At 34.7% G+C, this 21,415-nt stretch overlaps 1 protein-coding gene across 1 annotated transcript in view; it reads right to left on the bottom strand.

Annotated features, from left to right (window-relative positions):
- Positions 1–21,415, bottom strand: part of DPY19L2 (dpy-19 like 2) — an 84,058-nt gene that overhangs the window by 47,227 nt on the left and 15,416 nt on the right. Inside the window, exons 5-11 of the mRNA XM_061166534.1 lie at positions 20,885–21,005; positions 18,164–18,257; positions 15,378–15,435; positions 13,161–13,252; positions 7,854–7,953; positions 2,204–2,281; positions 1,378–1,464 (exon numbers count right to left, since the gene is read on the bottom strand). Coding sequence (XP_061022517.1) covers positions 1,378–1,464; positions 2,204–2,281; positions 7,854–7,953; positions 13,161–13,252; positions 15,378–15,435; positions 18,164–18,257; positions 20,885–21,005 — 630 coding nt within the window. The remainder of the gene's footprint in view (positions 1–1,377; positions 1,465–2,203; positions 2,282–7,853; positions 7,954–13,160; positions 13,253–15,377; positions 15,436–18,163; positions 18,258–20,884; positions 21,006–21,415) is intronic.

The raw sequence follows: 21,415 nt of genomic DNA, 5'->3' as shown, positions 1-21,415 counted from the left end.
GCCTGTGTCTTTTGGAGATAGAAAGAAGAGAGCTTACTCACTGTGAGGCAAAAAAAAAAAGTATGGGGAGATAAAAAAGTTAAAAACCTAAATTTCAAGAATATATATATATATATATAATGTGTGTGTGTGTGTGTGTGTGTGTGTGTGTGTGTGTGTGTAACTGAGTCACTTTGCTCTACAGCAAAAATTGGCACAACACTGTAAAACAACGATACTTCAACTTTGAAAAGTGGGGGGGGGGGACCCTAAATCTTGAAAAGATTCAATCAATGCACCATACATGGAAAAGTGCTATATTTTGGTATTTCTGTATTAAGTTATCATTTTCTGATCATTGTGGAAAGGGAATATCCCAGGAACATTCCAGTGAAGGAGAACATTCCAGGTTCTGGCATATGAACATCAAAAGTGTGACTATAAGGTAATAAAACTGATTTACTGAACCACCATTCCAAATATAACTGCAAATGAGAGTTAGTCCATGAAAGTAAGTTGCATGAGGAGACTATACACTTATTCTAATTATGTTGTCATTGCTCAAAACAGTTTGGAACTCCTCTTTATAAACTTTATAATTCAGAGATTATTTCCTTACGGGTGCAAGAAAATTGGTCTTATTACTTTTTTGTCACACCATATTTTGATCAAGATCTGTATTACCCAGTCCAATCACCCACCTTAGTCACAAGACTGGTCGTTTCCAAAAATCAAATCCACCCTTGAAAGATGAAGATTTGCCACCATTGAGAATATTCAAAAGAATGTGCCACAGTCTGTGAAGGCAATTCAGAGGAATTCCAAAAATGCTTTGGGCAATGTCAGTGTCACTGCAATAAGTATTTAGCCTACTGAAGTGACTTAGAAGGAAATAAATAATTTTTATCATAAATTATGGCATATTTTAAAAAGTAAGTCATTACTTTATTATTTAAAAAATATTTACTGGGGGTATTGGCTTAAAAAGGTAAACCTTCCTTATATTATTTTTTAAGGATGAGATACAGAAAAGCAGTATCTTGGAAAAACTTTGCAAGTGAGTAATAATCCAGAAAGGGCCCTATTTGTTCTTGTTAATTGCTGTTGTGCTCAGTCTTGTCTGACTCTTGGTGACTTCATAGTATAGCCCATTAGGCTCCTCTGTCCATAGAATTTCCAGGCAAGAATACTGGAGTGGGTTGCCATTTCCTACTCCAGGGGATCTTCCCGACCCAGGGACTGAACCCACATTTTTTGCATCTCCTGCATTGGCAGGCAGATTCTTTATCACTAGTGCCACTTGGGAAACCCATTTATTCTTCCTAACCTATATTAAATGGTTAAAATTGCTATTTGAAGGTTAAAAAAAAAATCTTTATGAGCTTAACAAACACTCACCAATGTTATTAACAGAGATGAAGAATAATAAGAAGATAAATACATTGGATTTCCAAACATGAATACAAAACAAAGGAAAACTGAAATCTGAAAATTGGAGAAAATAAATACATTTTATAGTTATTAGATAAATATTATAATGCATACTTTGTCTACAAGGATATAGTCATTTCTAATATAAAATTTATTTGCATAGAATATTAATAAATAGATCTTGACCAAGAATTTCAAAACACTGACAGGCTCTAAGTATCTTCAACACCATAAATACTATATGACAGAATTTAATTTTTTTCTCATTTGCAACTTGGCACAAAGAAAAAGCTATTATTTCTACCAATTTAATAATGGAATGCTATAAAAAGAAAGACTTAGTTATAAGTATTAGTTTTCTAATCTGAGTTTCGTTAAACTACTTGAGGACTTCTCTCAATAAGGAAGTTTTATTTTACATTCTTTAATTTTCACTTCTTATTTTCTTAAAGGAGATGTGTTTGGAAACTAATATAAAAACAATAATGGAAAAACATTTACAGAGTATCACAGTCATGCAAAGTATTAAAAAATCTCAGGTCTCAGAGAGAAAAGGCAGTTTCAAAAGTAGCGACAATAATAAAACAAAAAAATTTTAAAGTTTCATTGGGTACAAAACATCTGCAGTCCAGTTGAAAGTAAAGTTGCTATGTCATTCAGTTATCCTTCTAATATTATCAACATCATATGTATTAAATACTACCTGAGAGGAGGTATATAAAACAGTCAGTTCTATTTTATAAACTCTGAAATCTTATTTTAATATATGACTTATAAGTATTTAAAACATTACCATGTTCGCATGAATTATCTTCTGAAACTTGTTTGGCTCAATGTACCCCACAACATACATAGGAAATAATGAGGCTATCTGAAATAAAAACATAAAAAAGCAGAAGCAAAAAAATATAGAAAAGCATTTCCCTATTCATTAGCAATGTAATTGTAAGAGGACAGTCATATTTCTAATAATTGAAGTCAGAATAATGTGAACCAACCTCCTCACTAGTAACTAGAACAGCTCGAAAAAATACTAACACTACCTGTTTGAAAGGGCTTCCGAGTGACTCAGTGGTAAAGAATCCGCTTGCCAAGGAGGAGACATGGGTTCAATTCCTGGCTTGGGAAGATACCCTGGAGAAGAAAATGGCAACCCACTCCAGGATTCTTGCCTGGGAAATCACATGGACAGAGGAGCCGTGGCGGGCTACAGTCCATTGGGTTGCAAAAGAGACAGACACGACTTAGCAACTAAACAACAACAACCTGTATGAAAGCCACAGACTATTAATAAGGTGAAAAAGAATTAGGAAGCTAAGACCAGAGAAAAGATAGAAATCTACACAGATGAGCATGACATTTTGGATCACTTTTCTTCCAGAGGCATCTGCCAGTTCCATCAGCAGCAGATGCCCGCCAGCTGAGAGGCAGTTGAGAGGTTTCTACATACTCAGCAGCCAGGTACTCCCAAGAGTGAGATCTCTGCTAAGTCCCCAAGATTTGGTTTGGGACTTCGAAGAGTTATACTATAAGCGTGAGTGCTCAGTTGCTCAGTCGTGTCTGACTTTTTGCAACCGCATGGCCTGCACTCCACCAGGTTCCTCTGTCCAGACAGTCTCCAGGCAAGGATACTGGAGCAGGTTGCCATTTCCTCTTCCAGGGGAACTTCCCGACACAGGGATTGAACCCATGTCTCCTGTGTCTCTGTATTGGCAGGTAGATTCTTTACCACTGAGCTACCTGGGAAAGCCCTTATATGAGAGGCAACCAGAAATCAAAGCATCCCTCCAAAATACTGAAGCCCATCTTTGAATTATCTCATTCTCTGATTGCAGGAGTATGATTAAAGATTGTCAGTCCCTGTGTTTGCCTGCTGGATGAAAATTTAATTTTCTCTGGAAGAAGTGAATATCATCTTAGTCTCAAATTAACTCTACAATTGTTCATGTACAATGTCTAATACCATATCAAAACTAATCAGATATAGGAGGAAATATGGCATTATCACTAAGACAACAGAAACAGATCTAAAAAGAATCTAAATCTAGTTCAGGGGTCAGCAAACTTTTAATGGAAAAAGCCAGATAGTAATGTATTATGATTTATAGGCCACATACAGACTCAACTGTATATTCTTCTATATTTTTTAAACAACATTATAAAAATATTAAGACTACTCTTAGCTCACAAATCACTCAAAAACATGTCTGGCATCATCAGACACAGACTTTATGTTTCACATATGCACAGAAATAATACATAAGATTGAAAATTCCAGGAAGGTACTCAAAGCCATAAAAAATAAAATAAAGATATACAACTAGTATTACAATAATCAATAGTAAGAAGTCAAAGATGGATTTAAAAGCAGGTGAAACACAAGCAAACAAAAAAGTGATAAATCGAAAGAGAGATCAGAAGAAAGCATAAAGCGACAAAGGGATGAACAACATATGAAAGAATGTAAGAGATGTAAAACATACAGTGTAAAGATCATACTTGACATCTCAGAAAAGGTTGAGGGATTTATACTTAAAAGACATTTTACCCGAGAAGTTCCCAAACTCTACAGAAAAAAAAATCAAGCCCTGATTCATAAAGTATTACTGCTGCTGCTGCTAAGTTACTTCAGTCGCGTCCAACTCTGTGTGACCCCACAGACAGTAGCCCACCAGGCTCCTCTGTCCCTGGGATTCTCCAGGCAAGAATACTGGAGTGGGTTGCCATTTCCTTACTAGCCCCCAGCAAAGGATAAATTATAACAAATAAAACCCAACCACACTTAGGCATGTTGTAGTAAAAACTGCTTATAACCAAAGGCAAAGAGTAAATCCTTAAATACAGTCTGAAACTGACTTTAAGACTTAAGTTTCTGTAATCAAGACATCATGGTACTGGAGAAAAAAAAACAAACTGACCAAAGGAATAAAACAGAGGGTCCCAAAACAGATCCACACAATCACAGGCAACTGAGCTTTGACAACAGAGCAACGGTAATTCAATGAAGAAATGACAGTCTTTTTAGTAAAACATGCTGGAAGACTTGGACATGCATGTATTAAAAAAAAAAAATCTAGAGAAAGATGTACACATCTTTCAAAAAACTAACTCAAATTTATTTTAGATTTAAATGTAGAACCCAGACTAAAAACCTTCTAAAAGATAATATAGGAGAAAATCAAGGTGATCTTATTTAAGGATGAGTTTTTAGATAGATAAGCATAAGCATGACACATGGGGAAAAAACTGATAAACTGAGCTTTCTTAAAATTAAAAATTCCAGCTTCACAAAGGACACTATAAAAAAACTAAAAGACAAGCCAGGTATTATAAGAAAATCATTACATAATTCATATCTAATAAAGGTCTGTAAATAAATAAAGCATGTAAATACTAAGAACTATCAAAACTCAGAAATAAGAAAACAAATAACCCAATTTAAAAATGGGCAAAATGTCAGAACAAATACCTCACCAAAGAAGATACGCAGAGGGCAAATAAGCACATATAAAGATTGAAAGGCAATACTACATTAGGGAACTGTAAATCAGAAAAACAAGACACTGCTACACACCTATTAGAGTGGCTGAAATTCAAAAACTTGACACAACTGGCAATTTCTTAAAAGATCAGCCTTACGATACACTCCATCAATCATAATCCTGAGCACTTACCCAACTGAGCTGAAATCTTTTGCCCACTCAAACCCTTCACATGAATTTTTATAGCATTTCAAATCATGTTATTTGGTGACTAGTCATGATTTTTTCAAGAGATGAATGGATAAACAAACTGTGGTACATTCAGACAACAAAATATTATTCATCAGTAAAAAGAAAAAAGCTATCACTTCATGAAAAGACATGGAGGAACCTAAAATACATATGGCTAAGTGAAAGAAGACAGTCTAAAAAAGTGACATGATATATGATTCTAACCATATGACATTTTATTCTGGTTGTATTTTATTTCATTAAAAATTGCAGAGCTCAACTGTGAATTACAGTATTAACATTTCTTGTATTTTAGATGGCTGCACTCACAATAACAATTATGACTGGGCCCAGGAATTCTTTTGTTTGGGTCTTTGAAAAGTCCCATGCAATTTAACATTCAGCAGTGACCAGATTATGGATTTGTTGTAGAAGTAATACAATGATGGATAATTCATTTAAGAATTCCAAAGAGAATTTTATTTCAAGAGGTACCAGTTGAAGACGGTTGATGACTTTCAAGTAATAACCAAATTACCTGAATATAGTTTCCCTGAATTTTGCTTATAACTTAACTGCTTAGAGCTTAAAGTACAATTTTCTGGAAATGAGTCTATAAATTCAAATCTATTCAATGGGTACCAGAGGGCCAATGCTATCTTCACCCTAAAGAAACTTACTTGCTGGTGGTGTGGAATAAAAGGCAAGGGCACAAATGTTTCAGCAAACCTCTATTCAACACATTATCAAGTGCCTCATGGAGCAAGCTCAAGCAAAGCCATAGAACCTCAGAGTCAAAACAGAGAGCAGAATGTTGGTTGGGGGCTTGGGGGTAGGGGAATGAGGGAGATGATGGACAAAGGGTATAAATTTGCAACTAGAAGATGAATCGCAAAGAGTCGGACACAACTGAGCGAGACTGAGAAGATGAATAAGTGCTGGAGATCTAATGTATCACATAGTTATTACAGTCAATACTATACTATATAATTCACAGTTGCTAAGAGACTAGGTCTTAAATGTTCTCACCAAAAAATGAAATAATATTATGTGACTTGATAGAGGTGTTAATTAACACTATGATACTAATCAGGTGATAATCATATTGTAGTGTAATAACATATCAAATCAATACACTGTACACTTTAACTTTATAAAATGTTAATTATATCTCAATAAAAATTAAAAAAACTAAAAGTCTAGTATATCTTTTGAATGGATAAAAAATCATTAAGGCAATATCAAAATTACCCAAGGAACTAAATAGTTTTATCAGCACCACTAAATTAATACATTTGCTTGCAAGGCAATGATGTACATTGGAAATCTATTCTACTATGTTGGCATATGCAAATAATGAAAACCACAGACATTCTGTGTTATTAATAGTTATAGATCAAACATAAGGAAGTAAGGCAGAGTGAATATTCTAAATATGCTTTAGACATGTGGCATAAACTAGGTTGAGATTGTAGCTTCATTTTTTATAGATAATTCCACATACAAAAGATTCTTAGCAGAATTTCTCACTGCCAATAAAGAATACTATTACACATTATCAGTGTTAGTTAAGTGGAAAGGAGTTCTAACAAAAATTCATAATAGGAAATTTCATCAAAATTGACCTTTTACTCTGCTTTCCTGGTGGCTCAGATGGTAAAGAATCTGACCGCAGTGCAGAAGAACCAGGTTTGATCCCTGGGTCAGGAAGATACCCCAGTATAGCAACCCACTCCAGTAGGCTTGGCTGGTGAATTCCATAGACAGAGGACCCTGGTGGGCTATAGTCCATAGGGCTGGAAATAGTTGGCAACTGACCACCTGATGTGAAGAGCTGACTCATTTGAAAAGACTCTGATGCTGGGAAAGATTGGGGACAGGAGAAGGGGACGACAGAGGATGAGATGGCTGGATGGCATCACCAACTCAATGGACATGAGTTTAGGTAAACTCCAGGAGTTGGTGATGGACAGGGAGGCCTGGTGTGCTGCGGTCCATGGGGTCACAAAGAGTCGGACACGACTGAGCAACTGAACTGAACTGAACTGAGTGATGAACACTTTCACTTTCTGCTTCCCCAGCTCGGTTTCTTGCCATTAATTACTTAGTTGTTTGGGGTAACAGGATATGGTCTCAGTTTACTCCATAATATCAAGATTAAAGCTCTGAGAAGTAGTGTCCAGTAAGATTCTGCTCTTCAGACAAAACAACCAACATTTAGCTGGATTAGAAGCAGAAATCCCCTAGCATGAAGAGTTAAAGTGGCCCTTATCATGTTATGCAGCTTGGCACCTAAAATGATTAGTCAGGCAAAAGGAGAATCTACAGGTAGATTTACAGAGATCACCTCAAATATCAATAGGAAATATTATGGATTAAAATAAGAGCAAAAGTTCTCTTTTACAGGTTGACCTTTAATATCTGCCTAACCAACACATTAACAGAAGGTAGGATTATGTAATTTTTTAAAAATCAAACACGTATGTCAACTTTATAATCATTCAATATTTTGAAAATCTATTAGGACACAAATATAATCACATTTAAAATTTCTCCAAAATGAAAAAGAACATTTAAAAAAGAATGTATGTATGTGCATAACTGAGTCACTCTGCTGTATGGCAGACAGCACAGCATTATAAATCAACTATACTCAACAAAAAAATTTTTTATATGGAAACAACCAAGCACATCTTGTATTCGACTTAAATTAGTTTAAAATCATCTTACCTGTGTAAAAAGTATAAACTGAGCAAATTGCCAGGGAAGCATAAAAGCAACATTGGAAAGGCAGAGAGCAATAAAGTGCCTTCTACTATTGTTCGTGGTCCTTAATGAAGAAAATTGACACCAGTAAGTTTTACTATATATAAAAGTAGCCTATCATTGAACTGAAAGACTGGTTGCAAAATGTTAAAATCTAATGATCCCCTTACCTTTGATGTAAGATAACAAAATACAGTTAACTTTTAAGAGCACATTAAAAAGAACAAAATATTCGAATTATAAAAATTCTTATAATAAAACAATCAAAATTAGAGCTTTAAATAAGATATTGTATCTAGTTTATCAGTAAGTATTTTAAACATACAGCACAATAATTACAGTCATTATTTTGCAATTAACTTTTAACGGAGTATAATCCATAAAAATAATGAATCACACTTCTGTATACCTAAAACTAATACAGTACTGTAAGACAACTATATTCAACTAAAACTTTATTTTCCTTTAATGATGCATGACATTAGACATTTAATACTCCAGCGAGAAGGTCAGAAAATAGAATGTGAACTGACTTTGCATACCTCGAGATATTTACATTGTACGAGCAGCAGTAGCTTTCATATACCACCACTTTTAAGTTTTGAAAAATGTTAAGTGCTGGTGAAATTATAAGCTAACGACTAAGAGAGAAATTAAAAGGACATTTTCAACAATGACTTCAAAGGAATGATTCTGGAATACAGTTAAACTAACCATATTGAAATTTAAACTGTCCATTTTTCAATTATGAGATATATCAGTAACCAATACCTTCTACCACATAAGACTTTAGTATCTTTTGGAATATGGAAAAAAGAAATGCAAACATTTTGTGTAAATTATAAAACTCTGTTATTTTTCTAAAGGTGATACATTGTTATAATATGGTACATAAATTTTCAAAAGTAAAAATCTTAATGATCATACTGTTTAGTAATATATCACAAAATATATTAAGTACTCAGTTATGGTTATAAAATAAAAGTTACTTTTGACTAAAGTCCATCTTAAAGGAAATCAGTCCTGAATATTCATTGGAAGGACTAATGCTGAAGCTGAAACTCCAATACTTGGGCCACCTGATGTGAAGATCTGACTCATTTGAAAAGACCCTGAATGCTGGGAAAGATTGAAGGTGGGAGGAGAAGGGGACGACAGAGGATGAGATGGTTGGATGGCATCACTGACTCAATAGACATGAGTTTGAGTAAACTCTGGGAGCTGGTGATGGACAGGGAGGCCTGGCGTGCTGTGGTCCATAAAGTCACAGAGTCGGACACAACTCGGCGACTAAACTGAACTGAACTCAAAGTGTGGAGTATAACACACGCATTCAAGCATACAATTCTAAGTGTTCTAATTAATGTATTTCCTTCCATGAAGTCTTTGCCTGGTCAGACTAATGTCACTTCAAAAGATTTAAACAAATGGAAAGATAAATGGATAAAAATTAGATTCCCAAATCCAAATTCAATCCAAAAAAAAACCTTTCATGTAGGTAAGGTAGTCTGCACCTTTTTAGAGGTTGGTACTACCCCAGTTTCCCTTTATATATCTTCTTTAAGTGAACACATAAAGGGCTTTAAAAGGCTACAAGACAGTGTGCTAAGTGCTCCACGGTTAAAGAGATAAATGTAGCATTTCCCAGTTTTCAGTGGCATTTTACTAAAGTGTATATTTAGACATTTGTGTGTGTGTGTGTGTGTGCTGCATTAACACATCTATGGTTTTAAGAAAGAAGATGTACACAAATGATCTTAATATAGGCAAAATTTGAAGGGTACTAATAAGTGATCATTAATAATGATCACTATCCCATTTCCCTGGGAGTTTGGAGGGGATAGTTTTCACTATTTCATTCAGTGATAGATCTCAATAACATTCTATGAAACCTATCTACATGATAGTTATTTATAGCATTCTACTATTTATGTTTTTGATGTTGTTGCTCAGAATTTCAAATTTTCTGAAATGCTTATAAAGTTAATCCCAACCAAAACATATGTCCAGGAAAAAAAGTTGAGATGAAATTTCGGTTAAACCTCTAGAAATATCTGGAGTTCAGAAATATTAATAAACATATGAACATAGATACTCCTTATCTAACTCAGCATTTCCCAAATTCATTTGTGCATCAAAAATTTATTTCATGCTTCATCAGAGCCACAGATTGGAAAACAGTCAGTCAGAGTACAAGAGGATTGAGAGGAAAAAGTATTAGCTTCTCAAAACCCTTTGAATCTTTCTTGTTGTTCAGCAGCTAAGTCATGTCTGACTCTTTGTGATCCCATGGATTGCAGCACGGCAGGCCTCCCTGACCCTCACTATCTCCTGGAGTTTGCCCAAGTTCATGTCCACTGAATGAATCAGTTCTGCCATCCATTTCATCCTTTGTTGCCCTCTTCTCCTTTTGCCTTCAATCTTTCCCAGCATCAGGGTCTTTTCCAATGAGTCTGCTCTTTTCACGAGGTGGCCAAAGTACTGGAGCTTCAACTTCAGCATCAGTCCCACCAATGAGTATTCAGGATTGATTTCCTTTAGGATTGACTGGCTTGATCTCCTTACTGTCCTGGCTTGATCTCCTTACTGTCCAAGGGACTCTCGGGCGTCTTCTCTAGTACCACAGTTCAAAAGCATCATATCTTTGGTGCTCTGCCTTCCTTATGGTCCACCTCTCATATCTGTACATGACTATTGGAAAGAATGTAGCTTTGACTATATGGACCTGTTAGCACAGTGATGTCTTTGCTTTTTAATACACTGTCTAGGTTTGTCATAACTTTCCTTCCAAGAAGCAAGCTTCTTCTAAATTCAAGGCTGCAGTCATCATCTGCAGTGATTTCAGAGCCCAAGAAGAGGAAAATTTACCTCTGCTTCCACTTTTTCCCCTTCTGTCACGAAGTGATGGGACCAGATGCCATGACCTTATTTTTTTTTTAATGCTGAGTGTTAAGCCAGTTTTTTTGCTCTCCTCTTTCACCATCATCAAGAGGCTCTTTAGTTCCTCTTCACTTTCTGCCATTAGAGTGGTATCATCTGCTTATATGAGGCTGTGAGTATTTCTCCCGGCAATCCTGATTCCAGCTTGTAACTCATCCAACACAGCATTTTGCATGATGTACTCTGCACATAAGTTAAATAAGCAGGGTGACAATATGCATTCTTGTCATACTCCTTTACTAATTTTGAACCAGTCAGTTGTTCTATGTAAGGTTCTAACTGTTGCTTCTTGACATGTATACAGGTTTCTCAAGAGACAAGTAAGACAGTCTGGTATTTCTGTCTGTTTAAGAATTTTCCACAGTTTGTTTAGATCTACACAATCAAAAGTTTTAGTGTAGTCAATGCAACAGAAGTACACGTTTTTTGGAATTCCCTTGCTTTCTCCATGATTGAATGAATGTTGGCAATTTGATCTCTGGTTCCTCTGCCTTTTCTAGACCTGTACACCTGGAAGTTCTCAATTCATTTACTACTGAAGCCTACCTTGAAGGATTTTGAGCATAACCTTACTAGCATGGAAAGTGAGAACAGTTGTCCAGTAGTTCAAACATTTTTCAGCACAGACCTTCTTGGGAATTGGGATGAAGACTTACCTTTTCTGGTCTGATGGCCACTACTGGGTTTTCCAAATTTGCTAACATATTAAGTGCAGTAATTCAACAGCCTTATCTTTTAGGATTTGAAATAGTTCAGCTGGAATTCCATTACCTACACTAGCTTTATTGGTAGTGTCTGACTACTCAGTCATGTCCAACTCTTGGCGACTGTATAGTCCATGGAATTCTCTAGGCTGGAATACTAGAGTGGATAGCCTTTCCCTTCTCCAGGGGATTTTCCTGACCCAGGAATAGAACTGGGGTCTCCTGCACTGTAGGTGGATTCTTTACCAACTGAGCTATCACGGAACCCCTTATTGGTAGCAATGCTTCCTAAAGCTCACTTGACTTCAACAGTCTAGGATGTCTGACTCTAGGAGAATAACCACACCATCATGGGTATCTGGGTCATTAAGACCTTTTTTGTACAGTTCTTTTGTGTATTCTTGCCACCACCTCTTCTTAACCTCTTCTGACTCTGTTAGGTCTTTACCATTTCTGTCCTTTATCATGCCCATCTTTGGATGAAACGTTCTTTTGCTATCTTCAATTTTCTTGAAGAGATCTCCAGTCTTTCCCATTCTATTATTTTCTTCTATTTCTTTGCATTGTTCACTGAAGAAGCCTTCTTGTCTCTCCCTGCTATTCTCTGGAACTCTGCATTCAGTTGGGGATAACTTTCCCTATCTCCCTTGCTTTTTGCTTCTCTTCTTCCTTCAGCTATTTGTAAAGACTCCTCAGGCTGCCACTTTGCCTTTTTGCATTTTTCTTTGGGATGGTTTTGGTCACTGCCTCCCGTACAGTGTTGTGAACCTCTGTCCATAGTCCTTCAGGCACTCTGTTCAGTAGATCTAATCCCTTGAATCTATTTGTCATCTCCACTGTATAATCATGAGGGATTGGAGTTAGGTCATACCTTAATAGCCTAGTAGTTTTGCCAATTTTCTTTAGCTAAAGCCTGAATTTTCCTATAAGCAGCTGATGATCTGAGCCATAGTCAGCTCCAGGTCTTGTTTTTGCCGACTGTATAGAATTTCTCCATCTTCAGCTGCAAAGAATACAATCAATCTGATTTCGGTATTGACCATTTAGTGATGTCCATGTGTAGAGTCATCTCTTGTGTTGTTAGAAAAGGGTGTTTGCTATCACTGTGCATTCTCTTGGCAGAATTCAGTTAGGCTTTGCCCTGCTGCTTCATTTTGTACTGCAAGGCCAAACTTGCCTGCTATCCTAGGTATCTCTTGACTTCCTACTTTTGCATTCCAATTCCCTACGATGAAAAGGACATCTTTTATGTTGTTAGTTCTAGAAGGCCTTGTAGGTCTTCATAGAATTGGTCAACTTCAGCTTCTTCAGCATCAGTGGTTGGGACACAGACTTGGATTACCGGGATCCTGAATGGATTACTGTGATACTTGAAACTTTACCAAATATATATCATCACATACATATTAGTTTATTAAAACAATGTAATTATCTAAAATCTGTAGCCTAAACTATTTTAAGTGGAAAGCAATTTTTTTACATAGTGATTTTAGATCTTGTTTAAACTGGATACAATTTAATTTTGAATAATATTTAAAAATTGAACCTAATTTAGTAACTATAATAGGTTGAAGTAATTTTGAGAAACTCATAATTTATCTAGATTTTTTTTATAAATTAAAATTACCTGAGAATCACAGTTAAGATGTACATCTGAAGTACAAGAAATGGATATGAAAAACTTTCCCGGAGAGGTGGTGTCCACATCACCCGAGTAGCCTGAAATCAATAAAATGCTTACTTTACTCTATGTTCCATTGCAATAAACATCATTAACTTAATAATCATGGGTATGTTGGCCCTGGCTGGTCTTAGTAATTTTCATATTAGGCTTACTTATTTCTGAATACCTAGTATAGCTTCTCAGTTTTTGGAGTTCTCTTATAGGACATAGTCATTAGGTAGAGAGCCATTAACTACCAAGTCCAGAAACAAGTGAAAGATAGATCAGGCCAAACGTAAGGACATCCAAAGGACAAAGAAGATGATAGGGTTAGGAGCAGTGAGGATTCTGGGAGCAACCAACCAGATCCACATTCCAGCTCTGTGGTGATAACTGTGGCACCCCAGGGCTTTGGGATTTATGCATGATTTGTGCATGATCAGAAAAAAATAAACAAATGTCACCTAGGGCATTCACAAACACCAAGAGTTTGAACATGACAAGTATAATGAGTATAGACATATATTACAAATAATTAAGATCGTCTTTGAATTTGTGAAATATACTTTTGGAAGAGTTAATTGCAAACTTCTGAAAACAACGAGGAGTATTCGGGAATCACCAACATGATGTTTATAACGTAAGTATTAATTATCAATAAATTTCATACAGTCTTTAAAACTATTTTCAAGACAAATGGGACTATGATCTCATGGACTGTAGCCAGTCAGGCTCCTCTGTCCATGGAACTCTGCAGGCAAGAATACTGGAGTGGGTAGCCATTCTCTTCTCCAGAAAATCTTCCCGACCCAGGGATTGAACTGGGGTCTCCTACACGGCAGGCAGATTCATTACCATCTGAACCACCAGGTAAACCCAGATAAATGGATGGAAATATTACAAAATTTTATATCAAGAATTCTGAAATTCTAGAAAAGAATCTAAACTCTTATAACCTTGCAAGAGTCTTAAAATTCATTGCTCTTCCTACAGGAAACCAAATTGTAAACCTTGGAAGATGAATTACATACAATATGTATAAGAAAATTAAAACATAATGCCAGTTGTCTGGCATACTCAAAAGAAAAGCCTTGTCTTTGCATAAAGACAAGACACATTTTTTTGTATAACACATTGTTGACTGACGATGTATTTAAATTAATATATTTAAGATATTTATGTATAATTTTATGATTCCCTTCCCAGGTGGCGCTAGTGGGAAACAACCCGCCTGTCAATGCAGGAGATGTGAGACACAGGTTCCACCCTTGAGTCGAGAAGGTCCCCTGGAGGAAGGCACAGCAACCCACTCCAGTATTCGTGCCTGGAGAATCCCATGGACAGAGGAGCCTGGCAGACTATAGTCCATAGGGTCACACAGAGTCTGACATGACTGAAGAGACTAAAGAGTCTCTAATTGATTTTTTTAAAATAACCAAGTATCTACCTTTCCCAACAGTAATGAATAGAGACTTCTACCCTATATAATCTGTGCCATAAGATATTACATATTTTGATTACAAAAACTAGCAGTCAAGATTCTTCCACTTTTCACTGCCAAAACCTCAGCATCTAACACAGGGCCTGGCACACATTTTGTACTTGTTTTGTTGAATGAATCTATCATATTCTAAATAAGTTTTCGTGAGCTCTTTTTAGGTGAATCCTGTTTTGGTGGACTGAGTTACTAAGTTAATTTCTGTTCTGAATTCAGCAATTTGTGTTATTAAAGGGATCATGATGTAATAGAAGTGAGGTTTTAGACTCAGAGAGAAGGATAAGAGGAAACCCAGCTTCATCATGGAGTCAATGTGGAATCTTGACTATGTAATTTAACCTCTCCAAATTTCAATTTCATATCTTCTACTGTGAAGATACCAACCACCTCTCTAAAAAGTCTGATGGAAATAGAGATAATGTATATAAGGTGCCTGAACTCATCAAGTATAATATTTCCTTTTTCCACAAAATATATGTAACACATATACATGCTAAAAACCAGGCAAGATATTTTATATCATAAATTCTAATTACTATGTAAAAATGTGGATCAACATGATTAAAATAACTTACAACACAAGATTCTTTAAAATATTGCAAAGTCCTAAGTAAGATACAATTAAATACTGCTTTAATATACTGCCCTTTCTATTTCTAAAAATTATTTTCTAGAAAACAAACCTCTCCATGGTTGAAAAAGAAGCATAAAACTGTAATTATACCTCCAAGTTGAGTCCCACTGTAAAAAAATATATATATACAATCAAAATTCACATATAGTGACTTTTTCACAAAATTATTTTAGATTTTAAAATGCCACAGTACTAAACCATATAAAATAACAATAAAAATTTCAAAAGTACTCATGTAGTTGATGTTTTACTCTTGAATGTATAAAGATCCAAAGTACAGATATAAAGTAGTCTGAATCTTACAATTTATTGTATTAATAATATTTTCTAAGTATAATATTAGATGTGAACATAAAATATTTTTTAACACAGGCCAGCACTTTAGAGTGTATATACTCCATTCTTTGAATATTCTGAGTGGAGGCAAATTTTTGTCATCAAATTGGCTATCAGTGACTGAGAGATGAAGAGTCTAACAGTTTCATGTAGCAGTAACTGAACCATCTAAACTGCTGCAAATATTGTTTTGCTGAGTCCCAACGAGCAACACTGTAGAATATAAAACTCAGGTCAAGGGTGCCTGATAATTATCAAAGATTAAGAACCATTTCTTAAGGTTGCCTTTCTTTAAAGTACTGTTCATCATTATATACATAGCTTCACACTCAGAAGACAAATGCTGGTTTAATGACTGAAAAAAGGGAAGAATGAGTTCAACAAAACAAGCAGAGGGAAGTTAGTTGGAAGTAATTTACCTTGAAGAGATTTTCACTAAGGGAAATACAAAGGACACACTTTGGAGAAGAAATTGAGAGGAAGAAGGTATGAGAAGCAAGAATAAATGCTGCCTATATAAACTAGGAACATGTAGATAAATCTAAAGAAGACTTGACAACATGAAAAAAAAACAGTGGTGACTACTGTGGAGGGGTACTAGAAGTACTAAATTTCTAATTATTATAGTTAGAATAGTTATAATATGCTAGGAACTGATTTCAAGTACAATGTTCTAAATTCCATGTATTGATCAAAAAGAAGAGGAAAGATATCAATCAATTTTAGACTTGGTGAAGTTAAGTATGCATGTTCAAGTTTTATCATTAGCCACCAAAAGAACAGAAACACAATACCTGTGTCCCAAGTTAGTGCCCGCAGGGGAGAGTAGCCAAGGTTAAGAAACAGAAAATTTCCCCCCAAACCCCTATTTCTTTTGTTCCTCATATGCCATAGTTTCTAGTCTCCTCACAATTTTGCTAACACCTTTATAGTCAGCATGTGTTATATCTACCTATCCTTCTTAAAGACTGGAGCTTAATAAAGTATTGATATCCTGGAACTGTGTAACCAATTTAAAGAAGACTGTCACCTCATGGGTAGTTTTCCTAATGAAAAATACTACTTTTTAAAATGTCTTGGTCTAGTGTAAAATTTTCCATATTTGAAAAAAAGCATAATAAATACAAACTTAAAATAGAACTTCTTAAAGCCTGTTAGCATAATCTAAAAGTAATTCTTTTCCGTCAAAATACTGACGAGTTTATATATTTTTCTATATAGCATACATATGGAAAAATGCATTAAGGTTTTCAGATAGTTTACAAAACACTTATAAATTGAATATTCTTTTAACCACCATATGTTGCTGAAATAGAAAACAGAGATCACATCCTGACACCTCACATGCCATCCCTTGAGACAGCCACTATCCGAGTTCTGTAATTATCAACATAACTGCTTCTATACGCATCATACTATCATTTACTTACTATCATTTACTTTTAGCTGTGTTCAAACTTTATACATATATAATTTTGCAGTATTTTCAAATTCTGTACCTGCTTTGACTCATTCAACATTGTATTTGTAACATTTTTTCCATGTTGATGTTTGTAGCTATAGTTCATTCATTCTTATTGTTGTATAATATTTCCCTATGCTAATAAACTTACAATGTGTACATTTCTCTGGGGAGGGACATTTAAGTTTTTTCTAGTTTGGAGTTACTACAGACAATGATGTTATATTATTGTTCATATTTTCTGGTGTACATGTAGAAGAGTTTCTTAGGCATATTTACTTCAAACTGGAATTGCTGAATTATAAGGTATCTACATATTTAAATTACTAGATAATGCACAATGTTTTTCCAAAATAGTTGTACTAGTTAATATGTCTACCAACTGGGGATAAAAGTTCCTGTTGTCAATCTCCCCACCCCAGGGATCGAACCCAGGTCTCCTGCACTGCAGGCAGATTCTTTACCATCTGAGCCAGCAGAGAAGCCCTTTGTCAATCTAGTAGATGTGAGATAGTATCTCACTGTGGTTAAAATGAATATTTTCCTGATAATTAATATGGTGATGAATTTTATATATGTTTTTGGCAATTTGGAACTCTTCTGGAAAATGTATTTTCATATTATTTCCAAATTTCAATTGGGTGGTCTTATTTTGTCTACTTCCTAGAATATAAATTCCAAAAGGACAGGGATTATTTGTTTTTGTATTCCTAGCTCCTATAGAATAGTGCTCCCAGTCACAGTAGGCATCTAAGAGTTGTCAAATTAATGAGCATAAGTTTGGATACCACATCCATAACTTTGGATTACCCCACAAGGATAAAAAGGAGGGCTTTTAATAGCTTAAAGATTTTGTTTTAGTGACTAGCTCTACTTTGAGGCTGCATATTTGGCTAAGCTTTTGAAAAAAATAAAATCTAAAAGTTTCCAGCTGTTAGTCAATTAATCTTGTTAATTATCCTTTTAATTTAATCAACAAATGTCAGAAAGTTCTTATCACCCCACCGAAATGTCTTTATTTAATAGAGTATTCTTACCTCAGGTAAGCACCATACATGAAGAACAATCCCATCATTATTCCATTTAAAATAAAAATCACACCAACATAAAAGCAAGCAGGGTCTCCCAATCCTTTAAAAAGACACAGATTATTAAGTATTTAATGAGGAAATGACTATATAGCAATTGAGCATAATTATCTCAGTGCTTTGTAATCAAGAGCTCATGAATTAGATGAAAGCTTTGAGGCTCAGACTGCTGCTCTATTTAATAGTTACATTAGTACTTTCCCCACACATGAGGTGTTATTGGTTACATTTATATTTTTCTCCACTGATGTATTATCATACTGTCATGATTAGTTGGTGCTTCATTTTATTTAGGTGATGCTCCTATTGTTCAGTATCTAGAACTGTCTGTAGAGTTACTTGATAAATCACAAGAGAAAATCCATTACATTAATTTTATCCTGGATGACTTAGATATGGCCCCTGACCTTAAGGTGCAGCTTTAGTCTATAGGAGATAAACTGATCCATTACTATGTATAGCCAGGACCATAATATTTAATATATTCCATGTATAAACACCATGTACATGGGATATATTGACACAGACATAATCTACTAGGTGTTTTTCCATTATCATTTCACATAACACTCAGAACAAATCTTTGAAAATACCTGGTATGAAAATACGTTTTTCAGTGGTTGAGAAAACAACACAGAAAACTTAACCTGCCAAAAGTTATTTAGCTGTAACTGGTGGAGCCAGGATTTGAGGGCTAGCCTTTCTGATCTCTTCTACTTCTCCGATCACTCCTTTTCAGTCTGACCTAATAATTCCTCTTCCTATACATGCCCTCCTTCAACACTGAACTACTTTAGGATCAGTCATATGCCCTCCTCTTTTCTTCATATTCTCCTCAAGGAAATTCTTTCACTTCCGTGGTTTCAATTACCATCTACATACAGATGATGCCAAGTCTACATTCAAATGAGAACTTTATTCCTGTATGTATGTACATAAGTAGCCACTTGACATCTTTACTTTGGAATCTCTCAGATACCTCAAATTAATGAACCAATTCAAATCTGCTACTTTTATAATGTTTCTTACCATTCTGAATGGAGGGACTCAATTACTTAAACCAGAAACCCAACAATATTACATAAATTCATTCTCTTTCCTCTTTCCCATCAATCATCAAATCCTTTCATTTCTGCTTCTGACTCTCTCTCAAATCCATTCGTTTTCCAGTTACCTTTCCTGCAATCACTTGCTGAGAGCAAAACAGTTTCCTACCTGGACTCACTGAATTCACTTTTGTCCTTTACTAATTATCTTTTCCATGTAATTGCCAAAATCATGTTTTAAAAATAAAAATCTGTCAGAATTCTTCAATGAATACATATGATATCTGTAGCCAGTAAATGGTTCTTCATTATCTGACTCTTGCTTACATTCCAAACATCATTTCACACCATGTTTTCTTCTCTAACTGCTCAAGGAAGTCTAGCTTTCTTTCAGTTCTCTCTTGCTTCAGAACTTTGGAATATGCTGGTCCCTATTCTCGAAACACTTCACTTATCCTCAGCAATCTTATTTTCTTGTTTGTAATATCCACCACAGTTGTACCTGCTAACATCCCTCTTATGCTGTAAAAATCTATGATGGTAAGGCCCCATGTTTATCAGGTTTATCTCAGGATCTCAAGTGCCAATACTAACCTATCACTTAGTGGTAACTTAATAAATACCATATATATATTCATATATAAGGTGATTTTTTTCCAACTCTCAGAAAAGGTTCTATGCTGGCTGAATCTCTCATTTTATGAGGCATTCTCTCAATTCCTTTGTACAAAAAAGTTTAACTGTCCTCAAATATCCTCTACCACCACTATTTTAGATATTACAAAGACCATCTGAGGGAATCAGTAAAAATGTAAGGGAAAGATGGAAATACAGATTTAGGATATATTCTGAGAACAGAATGTTATTGCATACAAGTTAACAGAAAAAAAAAATATATATATATAAAACAATGTAGAGAATATGAAAAAGAAAAAAACAACTATCTAAGTGTTATACAAGTAGATACATGTGATTGCAAATAAAAGTTTCAAGGTACAGCATCATACTTAGATTGTAATAGTGCTAAATCACAAATATCTTAAATAGCAATGACAATTACAGATTCTGTAAAACTGTTAAATGATTCTAAAAGTGGTTCTCTGACAAAGATATTGATGTAGAAGATGTATATGAAGAGTTTAATTAGAACTATTCATGGACTGTGAGAGCACAAAAAAGTAGAACTTCTAAAGTAATCTTTATTATATATGTCTGATTTTTAAATATTTATGCATGACTAAATTTTTACATTAACTATGTTAACTATTACAGGTAGAACTGTGACTATTTGATCTACATCCCCCAAATTTACATATTCAAGCCACCTCAGAACCTTTCTTGTACCTTATGAAATGAAGGAATGTCTTATAATCAGTATGACCTTACACAGATATATATTAATATTCAAATTCAATTCCAAATTAATACTCACGTTAGTAAGTACACTGCCTTCTCAAAAAATTACGGGTAAAGGTAACTATTTAGGTGAATCAGTTCTATAGTGTTTTTAAAGAAAAAAATTAATCATAGTAGTTTATAATAATTCTTAGAGAGTCATAATATTATAAAATGTTTATGTAAACGTTAATGACAATATACAGCAGCATTTTAGGAAGAAACATGCCTTCACAGCTTTGAACTTCATTTAGAGGTTCAATTCTGGTCACGTTCCAGCAGGTCTTAGTTTCTAACCCAAATAAATTCATTATTCCCACAAATGTGCGATAGCAGAAGGCTATAATCACCTAAAAAAGATAAAAAAGATATAGATATACATTATCTTCATAATTATAATTTTTCCAAATTTATCATTTTATGATGGCTGCCTTTAACATTATAAACTTTGATGAATTTATTCAAATCATTTCACGTGGGAAACAGTCACTTAAAAATTGTATATACACACACAATCAAGTTGTGTACTACTGAGTAATGCACAGCTACACAGTTTATGTTGTGACTGACATCTCTGTAATACACTCTTTTAAACAACTGAAGCAGAATAGTAGCTATAAAATCAAGCATTAAGTATATAATTAAAATATGAAGATAATTAATAGCAAATATACAAAGCTTTACAGTATTCTATAACATTTCTCTTAGGCCCTTGAACTTATTCTCTTCATAGTCTAAAAACCAACTGATAGTCTATAAA

This window comes from Dama dama, chromosome 18 (assembly GCF_033118175.1).
Source record: "Dama dama isolate Ldn47 chromosome 18, ASM3311817v1, whole genome shotgun sequence".
Classification (NCBI taxonomy): Eukaryota; Metazoa; Chordata; class Mammalia; order Artiodactyla; family Cervidae; genus Dama; species Dama dama.
The sequence above is the reverse complement of the archived record's forward strand: the minus strand, read 5'-3'. Positions and strand labels throughout refer to the sequence as shown.